This window comes from Poecilia mexicana, unplaced genomic scaffold, assembly GCF_051168715.1.
Source record: "Poecilia mexicana isolate PSO_F unplaced genomic scaffold, ASM5116871v1 scaffold_22, whole genome shotgun sequence".
Lineage (NCBI taxonomy): Eukaryota > Metazoa > Chordata > Actinopteri > Cyprinodontiformes > Poeciliidae > Poecilia > Poecilia mexicana.
In genome coordinates, this window is record NW_028263391.1 from 2,015,867 (window position 1) to 2,034,183 (window position 18,317).

The 18,317-nt window shown below is 37.9% G+C and overlaps 1 protein-coding gene across 1 annotated transcript; it reads right to left on the reverse strand.

Annotated features, from left to right (window-relative positions):
• Window positions 1–205: 205 nt before the first annotated feature.
• On the reverse strand, window positions 206–17,515 carry scfd1 (sec1 family domain containing 1). Its single transcript, XM_014967319.2, has 25 exons — window positions 17,413–17,515; window positions 15,055–15,125; window positions 14,345–14,433; window positions 13,297–13,387; window positions 12,850–12,972; window positions 11,673–11,760; window positions 10,508–10,597; window positions 9,789–9,844; window positions 9,249–9,334; window positions 8,272–8,371; window positions 7,931–8,070; window positions 7,089–7,179; window positions 6,909–6,982; window positions 5,455–5,536; window positions 4,611–4,707; window positions 4,357–4,427; window positions 3,559–3,638; window positions 2,925–2,987; window positions 2,379–2,454; window positions 2,081–2,134; window positions 1,855–1,907; window positions 1,730–1,763; window positions 1,319–1,384; window positions 478–546; window positions 206–374 (listed from the first exon to the last, which is right to left on the reverse strand). Exons 1-25 carry the CDS (start codon window positions 17,441–17,443, stop codon window positions 351–353), a joined length of 1,899 nt encoding a protein of 632 aa, XP_014822805.1. The 5' UTR covers window positions 17,444–17,515; the 3' UTR covers window positions 206–350.
• Window positions 17,516–18,317: the final 802 nt, after the last annotated feature.

Sequence of the window (18,317 nt, forward strand, 5' to 3'; positions counted from 1 at the left end):
TGTGTGGAGTCTATTACTGTTCTCCAGCAGAACGCCAAGAAAAGTTCTAGAAGTTTCTGTTTTTCTGTCCTGGTTTCTTTGTAATGACTAAATACGTTTTTGGTTTTTACCTTTTTCACACTGAAAGTTGGCGTCTGGTTTGCTGCTGCTCAGAGAAAAACTGCTGGTTTTCTCTGGTTTACTCTAATGACTCGGAAGCAGCAGCGACTTCAGACTGTTCAGGTTTATTAGACATGAGTGGATGGAGCAGATTTACAAAGACAGAAATATTTAGTCCATTTACAGAAGAGAGCTGATATAAAACAGAGGTTAGCTAGGAAACAGGAGGGTCGGTTTTATTGGTGCACAGGTCACTTCTGTCCAAGTTGAGAGAGCTGAGAAAAAAAAGAAAGAGGCGGTCAGCAGGGTGCAACAACACACACACACACACACACCACAGTCATGCAGCAGGTGAACAGTAGAGGTGTGTGTTCTGACCTGCTTCATGAACTGAGCTGCGTTGAAGAGCTCACTGCAGCCGTAAACCACCTTCCTCCCCGGTTTTGACTGAAAAATAAAAAAAGACCAAGAGGATTTTTACGTAGTTAGAAAGCAAAACATCGAGACAGGAAATAAATCCACAGTTTCCTGAACATTTCTAGCACAGCTGGTAAAATGTAACAGAAGAGGAACCAGCCTGGTCATCTTCAGGTTAATGTTTGGACCCGGTTCTGACTCTCTGGGAATTCTGGCCCAGCCATCGTTGATGGGTTTTTTTTACCTTACAGAACTACTGATGACCTGACATACAGAGCTGTGAAAAAGGATTTGCTCCCCTAGGAGTTACAGTGGACCAGGTAACTGTATGAACAAGAGCATAACTTGGCACAGATGTTCCTAGGGAATTATTAAAAGATAAATAAATAAATAAATAAAAACGTTAGCCACTGAAAGATGGCGGCCATTTTCCAAGATAGTTCTTGACAAGATGAATAGTTCTGGTGTTGAATCATAACATAACTGGAGCCAAAGAAACCACGTTTTGATTTTTCCACATGGTCACCATTGTTGTGGAAAATATGTTTTTGCACTAATATTGCCAATTAGACATTTGGTGTCAAATCATAGCCACATATTTTGAATCATAGAAATCATATTTATATTTTTGGTTATGTGTTTCCTTGTTCTGGTGGAAATTTTTCAAAATGGCTTTAATGGAGAATGTTTAAACTACAAATCAGCTAATTGTAGAAGGCTGCAATTAGCTGATTGTGGAGATAGCTAACCAAAACGTTAGCTTCATGAAACCAAGAATCTTAGCTCTGCTTATGTGGCTAACCTTAGCGTAGTCCACTAGGTTCTGGTACTCGATGTAGTTTCCTCCTCCAACCACAAACACGATGGCCTGAAACACACAAGATCTCACTGAGACACAGAGGAAAGCAACACACACATCCAACACATGATCACATCCATGTGGACAACACCAAACAGGTTATGTTTAAATAAAAAGGAAAAAACAATCAACATCAGAGGGCTGTGGTTGCTTGCTGAGCAGTTGAGTCCAAAGTTCAATAATTCTGATCTGTACTGGTTTTCTGTAATATGCTGCCAACTTTAAAATAACATTGATGGAGGTGATCTACCATCTGACTGACCCTTTACACTAAACCTCTAACTTTCTGACTGTAAATCCATCTTGTTCTGGGAATGAAAAGGAATCCATCATAGTTCCACACACTAAACGTACCTCCTGAAATGGATTTTTGTTCCTGGGAATGGAGCTGAAAAAGAAGTGAGTGAGTTATGAGACAGTCCGCACAGCGCCGTCTGATTCTGCTCATCTGTTAGGGGAGTTGCTGATTCTTGTCCTACCTCTCGCTGCCCCGCAGCATCTTTGGGTCAAAGTAGCGATAATCATCAGTTTCCTGAAAGAAAAAAAAATATCAGAAACAGAGAGATGAAAATTATGAAAACGCTGTAGATGCACACCTCCTGCATTTTGAACTAGGGATGAACAATGTATCTCTTAACATACTGACATCAGTCCAAAAATAAAACTGGGCCATTTTTCATCTTCAGCAAAGCAACAAAAACTCACAGGTTGAGATTTCATTTCCATCAGGTTGTCCACAATCCGAGTGACTGGAAGGTTCTGAAGACAACACAAGTTGTTTAAGTTTCAGTAACACTTTTTTGTACACATATACATGACAATAAAATAACCAGACATATTGTCCAGGTTCAGGTAAAGCAATTTGTTCATGTCTAAACTTGACTGATACTGTTAAATACAGAAATGAAGACTGATCTAAACAAGTCTTCATGACTTCCTGCCATCTGATGACAGTTTTTGTTTTTTTTGCTGGTCTTTAAGTAACTAAACATATTTGACTCACATGCTGTTTGAGCCCCAGGTTCTTCACTCCCTCCATGACAAACTGAGAGCCAGTGTTCATGACTCTGGAGAACAGCCTGAAGCAGCAGAGGAGGACAGCGTTATTCTAACGAGCTTCAATCAGGCAGCTAAAACATCAAATACATGAAGACTTAAGCTTTCCTCAAGAAAAGTACCCAAAACGAAAAACAGCAGCCGTGTTTCAGACACTGTTTGGAAAGTTTTTCTTCTTAAAGTGAGTGGGTAGAGCTTATATTCATGAGTGCTCAATAGTCCAGGTATTATGGTATTATTTTTTAAGCCTTCTTTCGTGAAATATAGTAAAATAAAGGTGAAAGGTTGTGCTGTGACTGTAAAACTTTTAATCAAGTAATTGCAAAATCTGTAATTAATCAGATTTTAATCAAAAACTATATATCAACAAAAATAAGCAACATTGGAAATACTTAAAATCTAATGTCCAAAGTAAAATCCTTATCAGTACGAATAAAACAGGCCGGCTGAACAGAACACTGTAAGAATGAGCAGCAGAGTGAAGGCCGGTTACCCCATCGGTTTGACTCCACTGTTGCCGTAGTTAGCTGGGCCGGAAGCCATTTTGGTAAACGCCCTGAGGAGAAACACAAAAACACAAAGTGAGCAACCAACACAACCAACTTTACTTTTAATGTTCCACCAGTGGAACAAAGAAACACAAAGAACATTTTTGCTGTTTACAAATTTGTCACAAAATTCAGGAGATGCTGATTGAAGATCCCTTTATACTTCACAGGAACAGAAAAATGTCTCCTCACTGCCGGAGCTGCAGGGCTAAAATAACAGCACTCCTGTTTCAGAGCTCTTCAAGAATATTTTCTTAAATGAGTTTCAGAGAAATATGAAGGTTGTGTGCAGCAGTGAGAGATAATGAGGGAGTCCTGGGTCTGGGTTTTTGTGCAGTATGAAAACATTGTGGCCAGAATAACTTTGTTCTCGCCGTCTCAACACATTTATCTGCTCTTGAAAAACCAATATTTAAACCATAACCACCACAAACAGCCAATCTGTGATCAAACTGTTTGGAGGACTTATCTTTATTAAGCTAATTTATTTTTATCTTTGTATAGTGACTTCATGTCAACTCAATCAATATTCAACAGTTAAATGTTAAAGTAACAGACGGAGAGAAGCTAAGGACTTACTTCCACTGTTTAATGTAGTTTAGAGGTGAAAGGTCACAGTCTGCGTCCAACAAAGCCTTCCTGTACTGCTCCAAATCAGACTATGAAAACACACACAGAGCAAAGTTACTAACATACCTGGACATTAGGATTTCTCACAGCTTTAGAACCTTATGGCAGAATTTAAAGGTCTCAGCGCCGTCAGTCCCCCTCATGAAGGAGAACAACTTCCTGTTCCAGGAAAACCGTTTATCCGCCACTGCCGGTGGCCATGGAACTAGCTTGAGCATTCAGAACAGGTTCTGTCATGGTGAACTAGTTGTAGCGTAACAGAGAGCATTGGCGAGGGTGTGAGCAGCACACATATGATGTGATTGACAGCACTAAGACCCGCCCCCTGGCTCTGATTGGTTGTTTTTGACTGTATTTCTGCAGATGGCAGCAGGACCACAGGGAAAAGACAGAGGAGCTCCTGTTAAGTTGTAAGTAGCATACTCCGCATGTGTGAGATGTAAGGTAGTGGGAGGCGGGGCTAGAGCTGTAGTTTTTTCATTCTGTTGTGTGAGGAGCGCATGTTGTTAACTGTTAATGGCGACCATTAAAGTGTGGATGCTAACGTCAGCAGTGTGATTATTGAGTCAACAGCTCCATTTGACCACCGATTCTCTGTCTCATGTTAAACTGTCACAACACAGTGACAATTTAACAAATATGTAAAAGAAAACAAAAAAAAACCCATATATTTTATAAAAGTTACATAGTGCAGCTTTAATGCTAAGTGTGTGACCAAAGGACAGTGTGCTGGGCAGAGTGTGTTACCTCTGAAGGAACCTGCTGAGCTGTGATGTAGTAGATGAGGAAGAGTCTCATTTTATCCTCTGGAGTCCCCGCTGTCCAACAGAAACATTCACACACACAGTCAGTACATCGCTAACATACAACATGTACAAACATTTATAAGGTGAGTGTCTGTGTGTGTGTGTGTGTGTGTGTGTGTGTGTGTGTGTGTGTGTGTGTGTGTGTGTGTGTGTGTGTGTGTGTGTGTGTGTGTGTGTGTGTGTGTGTGTGTGTACCGTCTGGGTCACCGATGATGTCCAGCAGTGACTTGTCTATGGTTGATTTACTCATCAACTTCTCTTCATACTCAAAGTAAACATCCAATTTACGACTCTGATGACAAAAACAGAATGAAGTCAGTATGAAGGAGCAGATCTCGCACCTCATATCATTGAAGTACTGACACCAACAGTCTGACCCACTAGTTATTGATATGTTAGACAATATGTCTGTTTACAGCAATGACCAGGCATATTTTCTGATACAGCAAAAAGAAAAAGGACCCTTTTAATGTGTCTAGCTTTGATAAGAAGAATCTGATCCTTCTGATTTGTTTTTGTACTTTAGTGGATGTTCTGTCCTGGCAGCATGGTCAGGCATTATGGTGCACAGCAAAAACAAAAACCTTACCCAGGATTTATGTCAGGTTTATGTCAGGTGAAAATGTCTTAGTACACCTGAAATTACACAAAAACTAACTGACAAGTACATTTAAAGCAAGATACAGGAGCTTGTTTTAAGTCAATAATTCTTTAATATTGATTTAAAAAAATGCTAGCAGATTTTTCACATATCACATGGGGGAAAAATATTTTTATAAGCTAAATAATCAGTCAGTGGATCAAGTACTATTTATCTATTGTCAAGAATTATTTACTTAAAACAAGCTTACAGAAAAGATACTTGTACGTTAGTTTTATCTCATTTCAAATGTACTAAGATATTTGACCTAAAACCTAGATAAAAAAAACTTGGTAAGATTTTGGTGCTTTTGCTAAAAACTTTATAAGTTAAAGATCCCAGGTAATATGTTGGTATGTTCAGGTTTCAAACAGCAGGCAGCCGGACAGCCTGCGGTACCTTAATGTGGTCAAGCACGGCAGTGGCAACGTTTGTGTGAAGATCAATCAGTCTTTTCTTCTCCAGGAGCTCAGGCAGAGAGCTGGACACAACAGGACGATGGAGCAACACATTAATGCTAAAACTGACATTAAATTTCTCACCAGGGACATCTTTCTAAAGAAGTTATGCTTTAGACAAACACTGTGTTGAACATCTTCAAAACTGATTTAAAAATACAGACTGAGTATCAAACAGTGGGGAAGAAAGGAAGAAAAAGGCAGCTGAAATCTAAAATACACATTTGATTCTTTCTGATAGAACCTCTGATATAACCTGAGTCACGTAGCTCCAGGAGGACATTAGCAAAATGAGGAATGCCTTGTAATCTCTAAAACCTTTGGTTCTATTAGAGAATTTCATCCATTTGGGGAAAGGTACGTTGTAACAAACTCAACCTTTCAGTTACTCAGCCCCTGCCTGGTCTTATTACTCTGACAGGATCAGCAATCCAGACAGATTTTTGTGTTTCTGTGATTGCCGAAAATAATAAGAAAAAAATATATCAACAGATTCCTGCATTTCTTTGCTCTAATGCAAGTGCTATTGCTCTAATTTTTACTTCGATGTGAGGAGAAGGAAAAAATAATAACAAAATTCTGAAGTAGCACCACAAAATGAGTGGTTATATTGCAAAAGACATAAAAATAAAAATAAAAATAAATCACACAATACAATCAGGAAATCCAGGACGGTCTGGACTAGGCTGAGATAACAACATAACATTTTTAAGACATCGACTTTTTTGGGGGTAAAATGAATGTACGTAGTTGAAAATAGACACCAACATCGTAGCCTACAAGGTACTTGTTAAGCTTAAGGTTCTGTATTGATATTAGCTAGTCATCTTTTAGCTAACATTACCTGCATCCAACAGCTTTACTCAACTCAGTCGGTTAGTTTGGAGGGAAAAACTGTGAAAAGTTCTTTGCGTTTTGCTGGTTTGTTGCCGTGATTCTAACACAAACCTACGTAGCTCCGCCCAGCAGCAGCAGGTCTCCTTCACAGGTGGAAGCCCAGCGCGAGCGTCGTAGCGCTCATGTTGCTTTTAAAGGCGGCTCAGAAAAACAGGTTACAACATGTTAACAATGGATTAAACAGTTTTAACTGCTGATAAAAGTGACAGAGGAGACAAATATGGGAAGTGTGGAAGCCTCTACTGTATCAAATTGACATAGGAATAACAGAGAGTTGGCCATTCTAAGGTAAAAACCCAGCGCATACAGTGTTCATGTTTTGTTTTGTTTTTTTCATCCAGACAGCTTCCCGAGCCCCCCCCTGCAATGACACGGCGCCCCTCCTAGGGGGGGCGCCCCACAGTTTGGGAACCTCTGCTCTAAGCAAAGTAACATGAATCTAGATGGAGATCCATGGACTATTAAAGCATGGCTCTCCTCTTCTCTGTTCCTTCTCACCTGACGGCTGAGGTGAGCTTGGCTGTGTTGTCTGACAGCATGCTGATGGCTCCTTCATCCTCGCCGTCCAAACCCTGGACAAGAACACATCTGTCGTTAGTAAACTTCAATCAGTGTCAGACTGAAAGATTTCAGTAAAGAGTGGTTTTTAGGTGTTGCGTGTGTTTGTGTGAGGCTAACCATAATGCTTTTCAGCCGTTTGACCTCGTCTTCCTGGGCTCTGTATGCATCAAGCTCTTCCTGGACCGACTCTGCCACCTCTGGGAATGGACTGTTAGAAAGACAGCAACATAGCAACAGACAGACAACAGGCGTTTTTTTATTTAAATAAGGTATAGAAACCAAACAGTGTCAAAAACCTCAGTAATTAAAGGGGCAGGTGGTGCCATTTTAAAGCACAATCAAGCAACTGTTAACTTCAGCTGTTAAAAAAAATTCTATATACATCAAAAATTATATGTTATTTTTGATATATATATTGTACACTGTTACGTTGTAACCCTGTAACAACATTTTTAATCAGCATTGTACTGAGAGGTAGCTCCTAAAACTCAGCAGATGAGCAGTTCCACCAGATGTTTGCTAATTGCTGCTGGCTAGTCTGAAGAAGGAGAGCTGCTCTGTGAGGCAGAAGCTGGGAAACTCAGAAACTGCAGCTCTGAGGAGGAGCTGTGTCTTGGAGGCGGAGCTAGGTCCACCCAGGTATTTTGCACAGATGAATGGTTGCCATGGAGCATAAAGGATTTATCAAACATGCACGAAAAAAAATCAAGGCAACATTCCAGGTGTGTTTTTGATGAGGGAATAACATAATATCTCCTAATACTCAATTTTACATGATACTGTCCCTTTAATGACCTCAGATATACAGAAAAAAAATCACTTATTAACTTCAGGACAGAACAGAATCATCTAGTTCTAGTTCTAGTGAAATTTGAAGTCAAATTGTTCTAAATTTGATTTAGAAAATGGCGGTTAAAACTCCTGGTGATCTTTGTCAAACATGTTGTTTAGGAACTGACCTGCCCTTGTGCTTCTGCCAGAACTTATCAGCAGCAGTGAGGTCATACGTCTTCTTGGTCTTTTTCTTTGGTCTGGCGCCAGCGTGTGATGGATCGGTCCCCCCTCCCTCCTCCATCATCACCCTATTCAGATGGAAGTCCTGATGGACACAGAAAACAGGTCATGTTTAGTCTGCATGTCTACCAAGAGCTGAGACATTCTAAAAGGTTTTAGTATAAAACGGTTCAACGTTAAAAAAAATGTTTTAAATCACTGATTAATTGATCCATCTGTAAATTTAATTTTTAATGCAGTTTGTTCTGCATTACATGAAACATTTTACTCAGACAGGCCAACTCACCAGGACATCATGGATCAGGGCCTGATAGGTCCAGGTGTGGTGAAGGGGCGTGGCCATGTCCATGTTGCGGTCTGCTAGAACCAGAAGGGGCCTCTGGAAACTGGTAAGGACAAAATCCATCATGGGTTATGGAGATCACAGAGCAACATGTCTGACCTGTTACAGAACATCACATCATCTCTCTCTAGTAAACGTCTTTTTTATTTTCAAGCTTCAGATTCAAACAATCAAAGTTTTTTTTCAGCAGCTTGTATTTTTTGCTCAAATATTCAATCATTAGCTCTACGCTGTTGTTAAAATCAACCTAGTGCTGGGCAATAAATACATTTTTCTGTTTTTGAGAATTTAATTTTTGGAGAATCAGATTGTTTTTTTCCATCAATGCTCTCTGAGTTTCCACAATTCAGAGTGATGTCAGGTCACACAGCAACTAATATCTATTTTGGCAAGTGTGTTTTACAGCTTCTATTTTTTCAACTATAAATTCAGGTCAACCCACAGAATGAAAGATTTAAATAATAGCAAGTTTTTAAATATATTTGCTGTAATTTTTTAAGGGAAAAGTTTGGGATTTTTTAAAATTAAAATCAGAAATTAAATTTGGGATAGTAGTTCTGTCTCTCTTTTTCTCAGTTCAGGTAGCATTTATTAACACTTTACAAATCCTCCATCACGTTCAGCCCTAAAGATCCATCTATTAAGTTATGCTTTCAAGCTAAATGTGCTAATGGTTGCTGATAAAGATAATAATTATGTACACAGAGTGAGTGAAAGATGAAAGCTGGTTCTGTTGATATTTACACTTCGGCACAAATCAGTTACAACAACAGTGACGGTACTGAAATGTAAAATGCTAAACTTTAATAAAAAGTTAAAAAGTCACATTAGCTGCATTGTCGTTAATTTGAGAAACTTAACGATTGTAATGATTGATTAAAATCTAGTTTAACATAAAAAACATTCTACTGTTCACCGACCTGAACTGTCCGGCAGTCATACTGTCTCCGGTAAACAGACTATTTCTGGCGTCCCGCAGGTTTTCACGGAGCTTTTTATCCAGCTTCTGTACACACAACACAATATACACAAAATACATTGATCTGTTGGAAATTCTTACTAAACAAAATCAAATGTCTCCTGTTCAATACGGTATAATATCCTTTGAAAATGGAGAACTTAACTGCAGACAAAGATAAGAACATAAAATAAAAATGAAAACTAAAAGTGGAAAAGATTCACTGCAAATGCTTCATTCCTAAGCTTCCTGGTCTGTTGAAACACATTTAGAGAGAAAAAAACGACAGAGACACCAAACAATCTCTCTTTAACCCATCTATTCATATTCAAAGGGTTGAGAATATTTTTGGTTTAAATGATCAACTCATATGATTAAAAAAAAGAAATTAGGCATATTGGAACATATCAGGAATGTAATTGGAAATGTTTAGCTTTCACAACACTTCCAAAACTTCCTCCAAAAGTGTCAGAAGGTTTCCAGCTTCTATCTGACAACTTACCACAGCCACCATCTCTGCAGCGTTTCCCCTGGGGCATCGGATGATTGGCACTGCACCTGAATCACAATGTCACATACCGATTAAATGTCAGAAATTTCATAAACCTGGTTACTTTTTACCCTGCATCTAAACAGGAAAATGCTTTGGTAAAGGTGATCATAACATCTAAACATTATGCAACACGGAGGAATCTCAGCTTCCATGTTAGATCTCAGAGGTAAAAGGACATTTACAGCAAAACGAGAAGCTGATTTGAGAGATCATTGACTCCATGTACAGATAACTACGACTCAAACAATTTAACAATATATAATTAGTTTTATTAGTAGTACTTAAGAATAAATAGACAAATCTTTGAAAAACAGCAAACATTTACATGTTCCAATTTAAATGAAACAAGTGTTAAAAATGTACAGATGATAATAGTCACCTATCTATTGTCAACTTAGCAACTTTGAAAAAAGTCAATATCAGCCAAAATCAGATTTGGAAGATCAGGCTTTATAAAGATCAGTGATCGGCCAAAAAGAAACTGCAATCAGTGCAATTCTTATATTTTCTTTCAATTTGCAAAATTAAATGTATATGCAACTTGATGGCATGGTTTCAGTTTCTTACATCTCCTTTTTAAAATAAAGTGCATCTAAGTGCAGTCGCAGGTGATCAGTGTGCATTGTGTGAGTGATTCCTCTTCTTTAGCAGTATGTGTTGGTACTCACCCAGAGTAACAAAGAAACAGAAGAGGCTGTCTACGATGGTGTCCATTATGGCCTCCATGTCTGTGTCTTGGATGTCTGCTCTGTTGATGGCTGCACAGGTAAGAAAGGCAGAGACGGCTTACATTAACTAGGCCAGAACTGTAACTCAGTTGTGTATGTGTTTTAGAACGTTGTTCAGGAAAATGGAGCAGCATTGAGAAGTTTGAAAGGTCAACATTTCCTTTAAAGCAGAAGTCAGCACAATGATTGTTTATGACCTCAACTGAATGCTGTTTAAATAACACCTCACTTTTGATTCCAACAGAGCCTTTATGCATAAAGTTGAGGTTAAATGATTACAAAAAATCCCACTCATATGACTGAGTGATGGTTGCCGTCTACAGTTACACCTCTGAACCTGAGTGTTGGAAAACATTTAAGACTCATCACATGTGTTCAGGCTTTTATCAGTCCCTCCATCATGAAGAATGTGATGTTGTTATCTTTTGACAATACATTGACCTCACCAAGAAGAACATTCGGTTCAGCATTGATGCAACAGCATTGATCGGCCAGATATCAGAATTGACCAATTTTCTCCTGACTGGTTTTGATTGGCGATCATCATAAAAGACTGTTAAGTCATTAAATACATGCATCAAAAGTAAGAATCCCACTGTTTCTTTGTTGTTGTTGCTTAAAAACACCTCAACATTTACGAGTAAAGTACTTTGACTTCACTTTTTTGCTTGAATAAAAATCAGACAGTGGTTAGGGACAGATGCTTTGATGTAGAAATGGGAGAAATCTCAAAATTTCTTAATTTTCTGTTGGATAGAGTCAATGAAAGCACATGTTTTTCTCTATTATGTTACATTCTTTGAGAAAAAAAACAGAAGTGGTAAAAAAAAAAAATAATTTGCAAGTTATAGCTCCAAGAAAACTGGAAATTGCAGGGGATGAATGATCAAAGTCTGGTCATTCCAGTACAACTTAAAAACCCAACTCCTACAGACAGCTTCTAGCCATAGTTCCAGTTATAGAGCTGAAAAATCCATGCTATCCCAGAGGAAAAAACTATTTCAGGGCTATGACTGGAAGCAGATTACAAGTGAGAAAAGTGGAGTGTCATTACTGAGGTCACATAGAGATATAACAAGAAAAGATGTATATGACTATATATTACCATGGTAAGAGATGAGCTCTTTGTTTTGGTGGCAGAGAATGAACATGTCATCTTCCAGGGTGATGAAGTTCAGGTACTGATCAAACACCTGCAAAATAAACACTATTAATATCAATCCACCGAAAATATAGGAAAACCTGTAACATGGCTTCTCATGTCATCTGCAGCTTATAGAAAACTAGATATGTACACTTTGCTTTTTCTTTTCAAAGCTAGTGGGTGTAATCAGATGCGTACAATAGTCTGGAAGTTAAAAAATAAAAATCAGAAGGAAACCTCTGTAAGAAAATGTTCTAGCTGTCTTCTCTGAGTTTATTTGCACACAGCAGTTAGTGAGACCTGGATCCATATGATCCCTCAATACTGATGCTGATGCCAGGGCTGAACTGGACCACAGTACCGTCTCATTACATCCTCATAGTAATGATTGGTAGCTTACATGTTTGTAACCAGGGATGCACCAATTCACTTTCTTCACTTCAGATACCGATACCAATCTGATAGAAAAAAATTGACTTAGAACTTTCATTTGTTCAGTTGGTGCAATTAGGAGTAGAACAGCCAATGTAAAATAAATAATAAAGAAACTGAAACTGACAAAAACAAACGGTTATCTTCTTTTGTTAAACATGTTAAAAAAAAACTGCAAAAAACCTTTAAAAATAATTCAGAGCGTGCAATTAGGAGATCTAGATATAAAATAAATAAAGCATGATGTTGGTAAGAGCATAAAGCATAGAATTAGACTGAATAGATCTGCCCTTATGGATTGGGAACATTGTCACCATTACTCCATCTAGAATTTTTTTCAGTATCAGATATTAACATGGGATCGGTACATCTCTAATTGTAATGACATTTTCTCATTATCAATCCAAAACTTATTATATAGTTAATACAAGTTATTACCATCCAATAAGTCCATCTGATGATATGAACATATCTGTATCTGATTCTCCTGTGTTTAAACATAACATATTCAACTAACACATGGCTAACATCAAACAGTAAATCAAAGGAAAGGACAAGACAGGACATGATCTGCTTGGTAAGTTCCACAATGTCCCTCAGAAATCAGTTCACTTCTATTAAGATGTTCACTGTGTCTACAACATTTTTAACAGAAACAAACTGAACTCTAACAAAGCCTAAAAACGGCTGATCTAAGCACAGTTACCTTGGTGACTTGGCTGACTGCATTAGCAGCCAGAGCAGCACTGGCAATGTCCTCCAGTTTACTCCGACTGATGGCAGAGATGAAGTTCAGGAAGTACGACTCATACAGCTGGCTCCTCAGATCCTACACACACAAAAGTTACACACAAAATGCCACTATGTCACACGTTATTTAGCCACTAAATTCAGTGTGGTTCAGAAATTGATAATATATACTCAACAAAATTCTAAACGTAAAACTACTTTTCAGCTGTTTTGTCCCCACTGGGCATGAACTGAACTCAAAGATCTGAAACACAAAAGACCTCTTTCTCTCAAATATCGTTCCCAAATCTGTCCCAGAACCAGTCAGTATCTGGCCTGACGAAGGCTGACGCATCGCCTTCACTTAGACTTAATCATCAAGCTGAGTCATGTTTCAGGTATCAGAGCTAAAATGTGGGAGCACCTGACAGATCCTGTCGATGTTCTCCTCTGTGGGCATTAGGAAGTAGATGGCAGGAACGTCGGGAATAGGATCTCTGTCTGAGTGAAGAAGACTACACATACAAAAATAAGGTGTAGCAGAACACTGTTTACATAACATAACTTTGTATTAGTGCTCAGTGTATTTTAACCAGCAGATTGGATCCTCTTGTAAGTTACAGTCCCTTTAAAATCCAAACAATGATTTTCATTTTTGCTTTTTAACAAACCTAAAAGCATTAAAATGCTTTTCTATTTATAACATCTAATTTCAATGGTACAATTTCAAGACATAATAGTTGCTAGGATATTATTTTCCTGAAACAAATCAAAAAGCTGTGTGTGAAAAATGAAGTTAACCCTTTCTAATTTATATTAAGAGGGCATCTGCTGCAGTTGATCTAAGTCTTTGACTAATTCTTAGCAAAAAAAAAGGATAGTTAAATTTCTGCTTAAATGATTAACCATATTAAATATGATAAATCAAATACTGAAATAATCTAAGTTAGTAATCTATTAATCATTAACTGGAGCATACAGACTCAAAAACGGCCATATGCTGAAAGAACAACACAATGAGAGCAGCAATTAAACCCAAATTATTTATTCAGGAAGGATTTTAATACTAAGTAGCTTTATAACGTTTTATTACAAATTTCAAACTTTTACATTTTTTCTCTTTGTTATTTTTGTTTGGGGTTTTTTTAAGCGATATTGCTAAAGCCTGGCTGACTGTTTTGTACAGGGCTATAAAAAACAATAAGACTGACTGCAACACCTTGAGCAGGTGGAACCTGGCTTTAAAACCCCTTTATTAGCAGCCATGTTGCCTCATGCAAATGAATCATCTCTAAAGCCCTCTCCCTCAATCCTAGCTGTGATGAAGAAGAGTCAGACAAAAAGTAGATCATTTTATATAACTGTAGTTGGTGGCAGAAATATTTTAGAGTTGTTGGCTTCCATGCAGAGGCAAGTCAGTACTGTAGAAGGTACAAATCCAAGTAATAAAAATACAACAGTATATTTCTTACAGATGAAGAGTGATGCCCATGTCTCGCAGTTCTTTGACGGACAGCAGTGGAGAGATGATATCTTGACCAAATCTGTCGTATATTAACACCTGCAGAAAATCAATCATGTAAACATGAGATGCCCTGTGTTGTATTTTCTCCTTTGTTCTGCTGCTTGGGAGCCTAAAATGTGGTGGTGGCTTGTTGGTAACAGCATTCTTTTATTTGTAGAAAACAATTGTACTGTACAACTGTGGCTAAGGGTTTGAAACTAACGTCCATCTTGTTTTCTAAAATTCTACTGCCTACAGAAGTTTAACATAGATTTCTCATCTATGAAAGGATTTTATTCTGAAAAATTCCACATTTATACCATGGGATACTGCATATGAGCTCGGGGGTTAAATTTTGATTGATGACAACGCATTCTGCTTATCAGTGCTCAACTTTGCTACAATTTTTGGCTTTGTTTCTGTTCTGTTCTGTTCATCACCAACCAAAATCAGAATCGGCAGACCAGGATTTTTAAAGACTGGTGTTCAGCCAGAAAACTGCACTCAGTGCACCCCTAGAAGGGACGTATCATTATTTATTTAGGGACAGATTCATTTGGCCTCTGTGTTCATAAAATCCCTTAATGTGCGTGAAAGATGCCACCCTACTAACTTTATGTCTGTGACTTTAATTGACCAGCACAGGAGAAATGAGTGTCCCAGTGACCAAAGTGTTACCTTCCATACTGGCTCAGCTGCTGCGTTCTTCAGAGGAGGAGTGTTGAAGTTCAACATTCGCTTTAAGGCGACTGCAGAAACACAAAAACACCATTTACTCTCTCAACAAGTGCTTAGCTGAGCATCTTCTCATCATAAATATCTTCAACTGAAAAGATACATAAATCAGAAACTGTTCTTGGTAAATAAAGCACATAGAGTTTTGTTAACTTTTAAAGTTTTAAATGGGTTAGCCCCCCTTATCTTAGGGACCTTTTAAATTTCCGGTCTGTGTCCAGAACTTTATGATTAAATAATCAGTTATTACTTACAGTTCCTCGAACTCGACTAAAGAGGAAAGGAGATCGAGCTTTTTCTGTTGCTGCTCCTGTTTTATGGAATAACTTACTTTTCCAGATTAGATCTGCCCACAGCCTGGATCATTTTAAATCGCTTCTTAAAACTCATTTTTACTCTTTGGCATTTAATTGACGTATTGTTTTGTGTTCTGTTTTGTCATTTGTGTTGTTGTTTTTGTACAGCACTTTGGTGCAGTTTTATACCTGTTGCAAAGTGCTATATAAATAAATTTGACATTGACATTAGAGGACAGGTTTTGGTTTTTAGAGAAATCTTTGGGACATAGGGAACCTTACATTTATTTTATGCAATTGCCATGGGACTGGCAATTCTCTAATCTTATTCCTACAGAAATTCCAAAAAGGAACCAAAAACAGCAGCACTTTGTCTCGCGACAGCAATGGAGAGATGATAAGCTAGAAAAAGTAACAGCTCAAAATTTAAAGACACATTTAAATAGCCAAAATGTTCCAGAATCACAATTAGCACCACTTTGTACAAATCCCATGTAAGGTTGGTAGGTAATCTTTTCAGTTCACTAAAATCTTTCTTTTGAATGGCAGTATTCATGTTTTGGAGCCATCAATCCAGAGTCAGAGCATCAATCTGATTTTAGCTCCCTGTGAAGGGATCAAAACATTAGGGTGAAGGGAACCCAGAGATAAATCATCAAAATACCAGAGAAAACATGCCAAAGGCTGCTCTGGAATTAAAGTAAAGGTTTGATTAATCTAAACTAAAGACTTAGATTATAATCATAGTTCTAACAAACCATTTTAAAATCTATAAGCATTGATTTTAAAAAATCTTGGTTGAATAGAAATCACTAAATTGAAATCTGCTAGGGTTATGAATAGTTTTGGAATTAGATAAAAATATTGTTTTGTAGAAAGTCAAGGAACAAAAATGTAGCTTGTACATCCCTGACAAACAAATATTGTTAAGGTTTAAAACACACATCCTGTGTGTCTGGATGTTGGGAAGACACACAGGATGTGATTGGTGTAGAGCTGCCCCATCTGGGTGATCAGGTACAGGGTATGGCTCCTCTCTCTATAATGCTGGGGTAAAGCTGGCAGGCCTCTCCATTACACTGGTACTGATGGCCCACAGTGACATCCAGAACCACATTCTGATACAACCAGCTGCCCATTATGGGACTGAACCCTTTATTATGCTGGTTCTAAACAAACTGAATCATTTCTACCCCACCAGCGGCCTAGTGGGGCAATAGACATAATGTGACCTAAATTATGTACAATAAGTGATCTTTTCTCTCATTTTCTTTTTTTTTTTTAAATAAAATGTTTTAAATTTGCAACAACAAAAAAAAGTTTTTAGCATTTACTTTTTATTCCTTTTGAATTGCTTTGGCTACAACGGTAGCTGAATATATATTTGGGTGTCAGATCTAAAAATGTTCCATAGGAATGAAATTTGATATATTCCTGCTGCAATGTTTGGACATTTTATGTCCCCTTTAAAATGATGGGTAATGATGATGACTGTCGGACCACAAGTAAATATCAGAATTAGACTTATACTTTTACATCCCACGACTTAAAGAAATATAATTTAGGGATCGTCGGCAACATAATGTATGGATGTATGGATAGATTTCTTTGTAGATCCAGGAGTTTCACGTGAAGACTTGTGTTTGAAATACATGAAGCCTTCAGCGTTAGCAGCAGGCTAGGACCATCTAGTTCTTCCGCTTGAAACCATTCACCACAAACAGCTGACACACTGCCGCTGCGACTGACACTTTCATTATTAGGAATTTAATACAAGTGGCAGATAAGCTAAGGCAGTTTCTCCCGTAAAGCCGCTGCTACGGGAAGCGACTCCACCGGCGGCTAGCTTGTGAAGCAGGCGGGCTATGAGCCAGTTAGGAGGCTGACACGCAGTTACAGATGCTCAGGTTCTGACCCGGGTCTTTCAGAACAGCCTGCCAGTAATTTGGCTGCCCTCCTGGCGCACAGGAGTTTCTACCAGAAGGAAAAAAATACTTTCGCTCACCTGTTTGCTTTTCTCGGACAGATGTCGCCATGTTTTATGTTGATAATGATGACGAAACCATTGACGTGGCAGCAGCCCGGACGGACGTAGTCCTGCTTTAGAGATTAGTGGATTGAGAAGAGGTATCACTCTGGTTCTTTTCCTGGAAACTTCACTGTGTTGGATCGAGTCATCAGTCGTTCTACACTGGTACGTGTTGTAATTTGCAGTATATTAGAATGTCATTGAAATGCCAAAATTATTTCCCTAATTTAATTTAAATAGTGAAACTCATATATTATATAGCAACATATTGATATTGCTAAAGTGCTTATTTTTCTCAAGTGGAACGCATGATTTGCATTAAATTTAAAGGTTATGTTCAGTTTCTCACTAAAAGACATCAAACCAATAGTTTTTTTCCGCTATTTTCATTAACCAATATTTTACTACTTTTATGGTCCCATGTACCTGATTGTACTGTATTATAACTAAACTACACTCTGTCATTTCCATTGACTACACTGAATTTAAATGTACTAAATCAAATTAATTGAATCAAATAAACATGAATTATATCATATGTTATTCAATTTGAAGTTCCCTAAAGTACGTTGTGCATTTGTTATATAAATAGACATCAAATTTTAATTTTAGAATTAGAAGGCTATAGGTCAAATTCCAACTTCCTCCTGTCTCATGACGATGTGGCCCAGAGCAAAGCACTGGACCCCAAAATGACTGCTGATTTGATCATTAGTTTATTCACGTTTGTGAGTATGAAAGGGTGAATGTAGCCAAGTTGTCCATTTATATTTCAGTCCTTTATTTCCTGTCATTTTGATGACTGTGGCTTACAGATCATGAAAAATCCAAATTCAATGTCTCAGAAAATTAGTATAAATACTGGAGACTCGTGGTGTCAC

Bases quoted from the DNA above. Each gene is read 5' to 3' on its own strand.
- scfd1 (XM_014967319.2), bottom strand. From the start codon at position 17,443: ATGGCGACATCTGTCCGAGAAAAGCAAACAG. The intron at 11,761-12,849 runs GTAACTGTGCTT...TTTATTTTGCAG, and splicing joins CAGTCAGCCAAGTCACCAAG to GTGTTTGATCAGTACCTGAA. The intron at 6,983-7,088 runs GTTAGCCTCACA...GTTCTTGTCCAG, and splicing joins AACGGCTGAAAAGCATTATG to GGTTTGGACGGCGAGGATGA.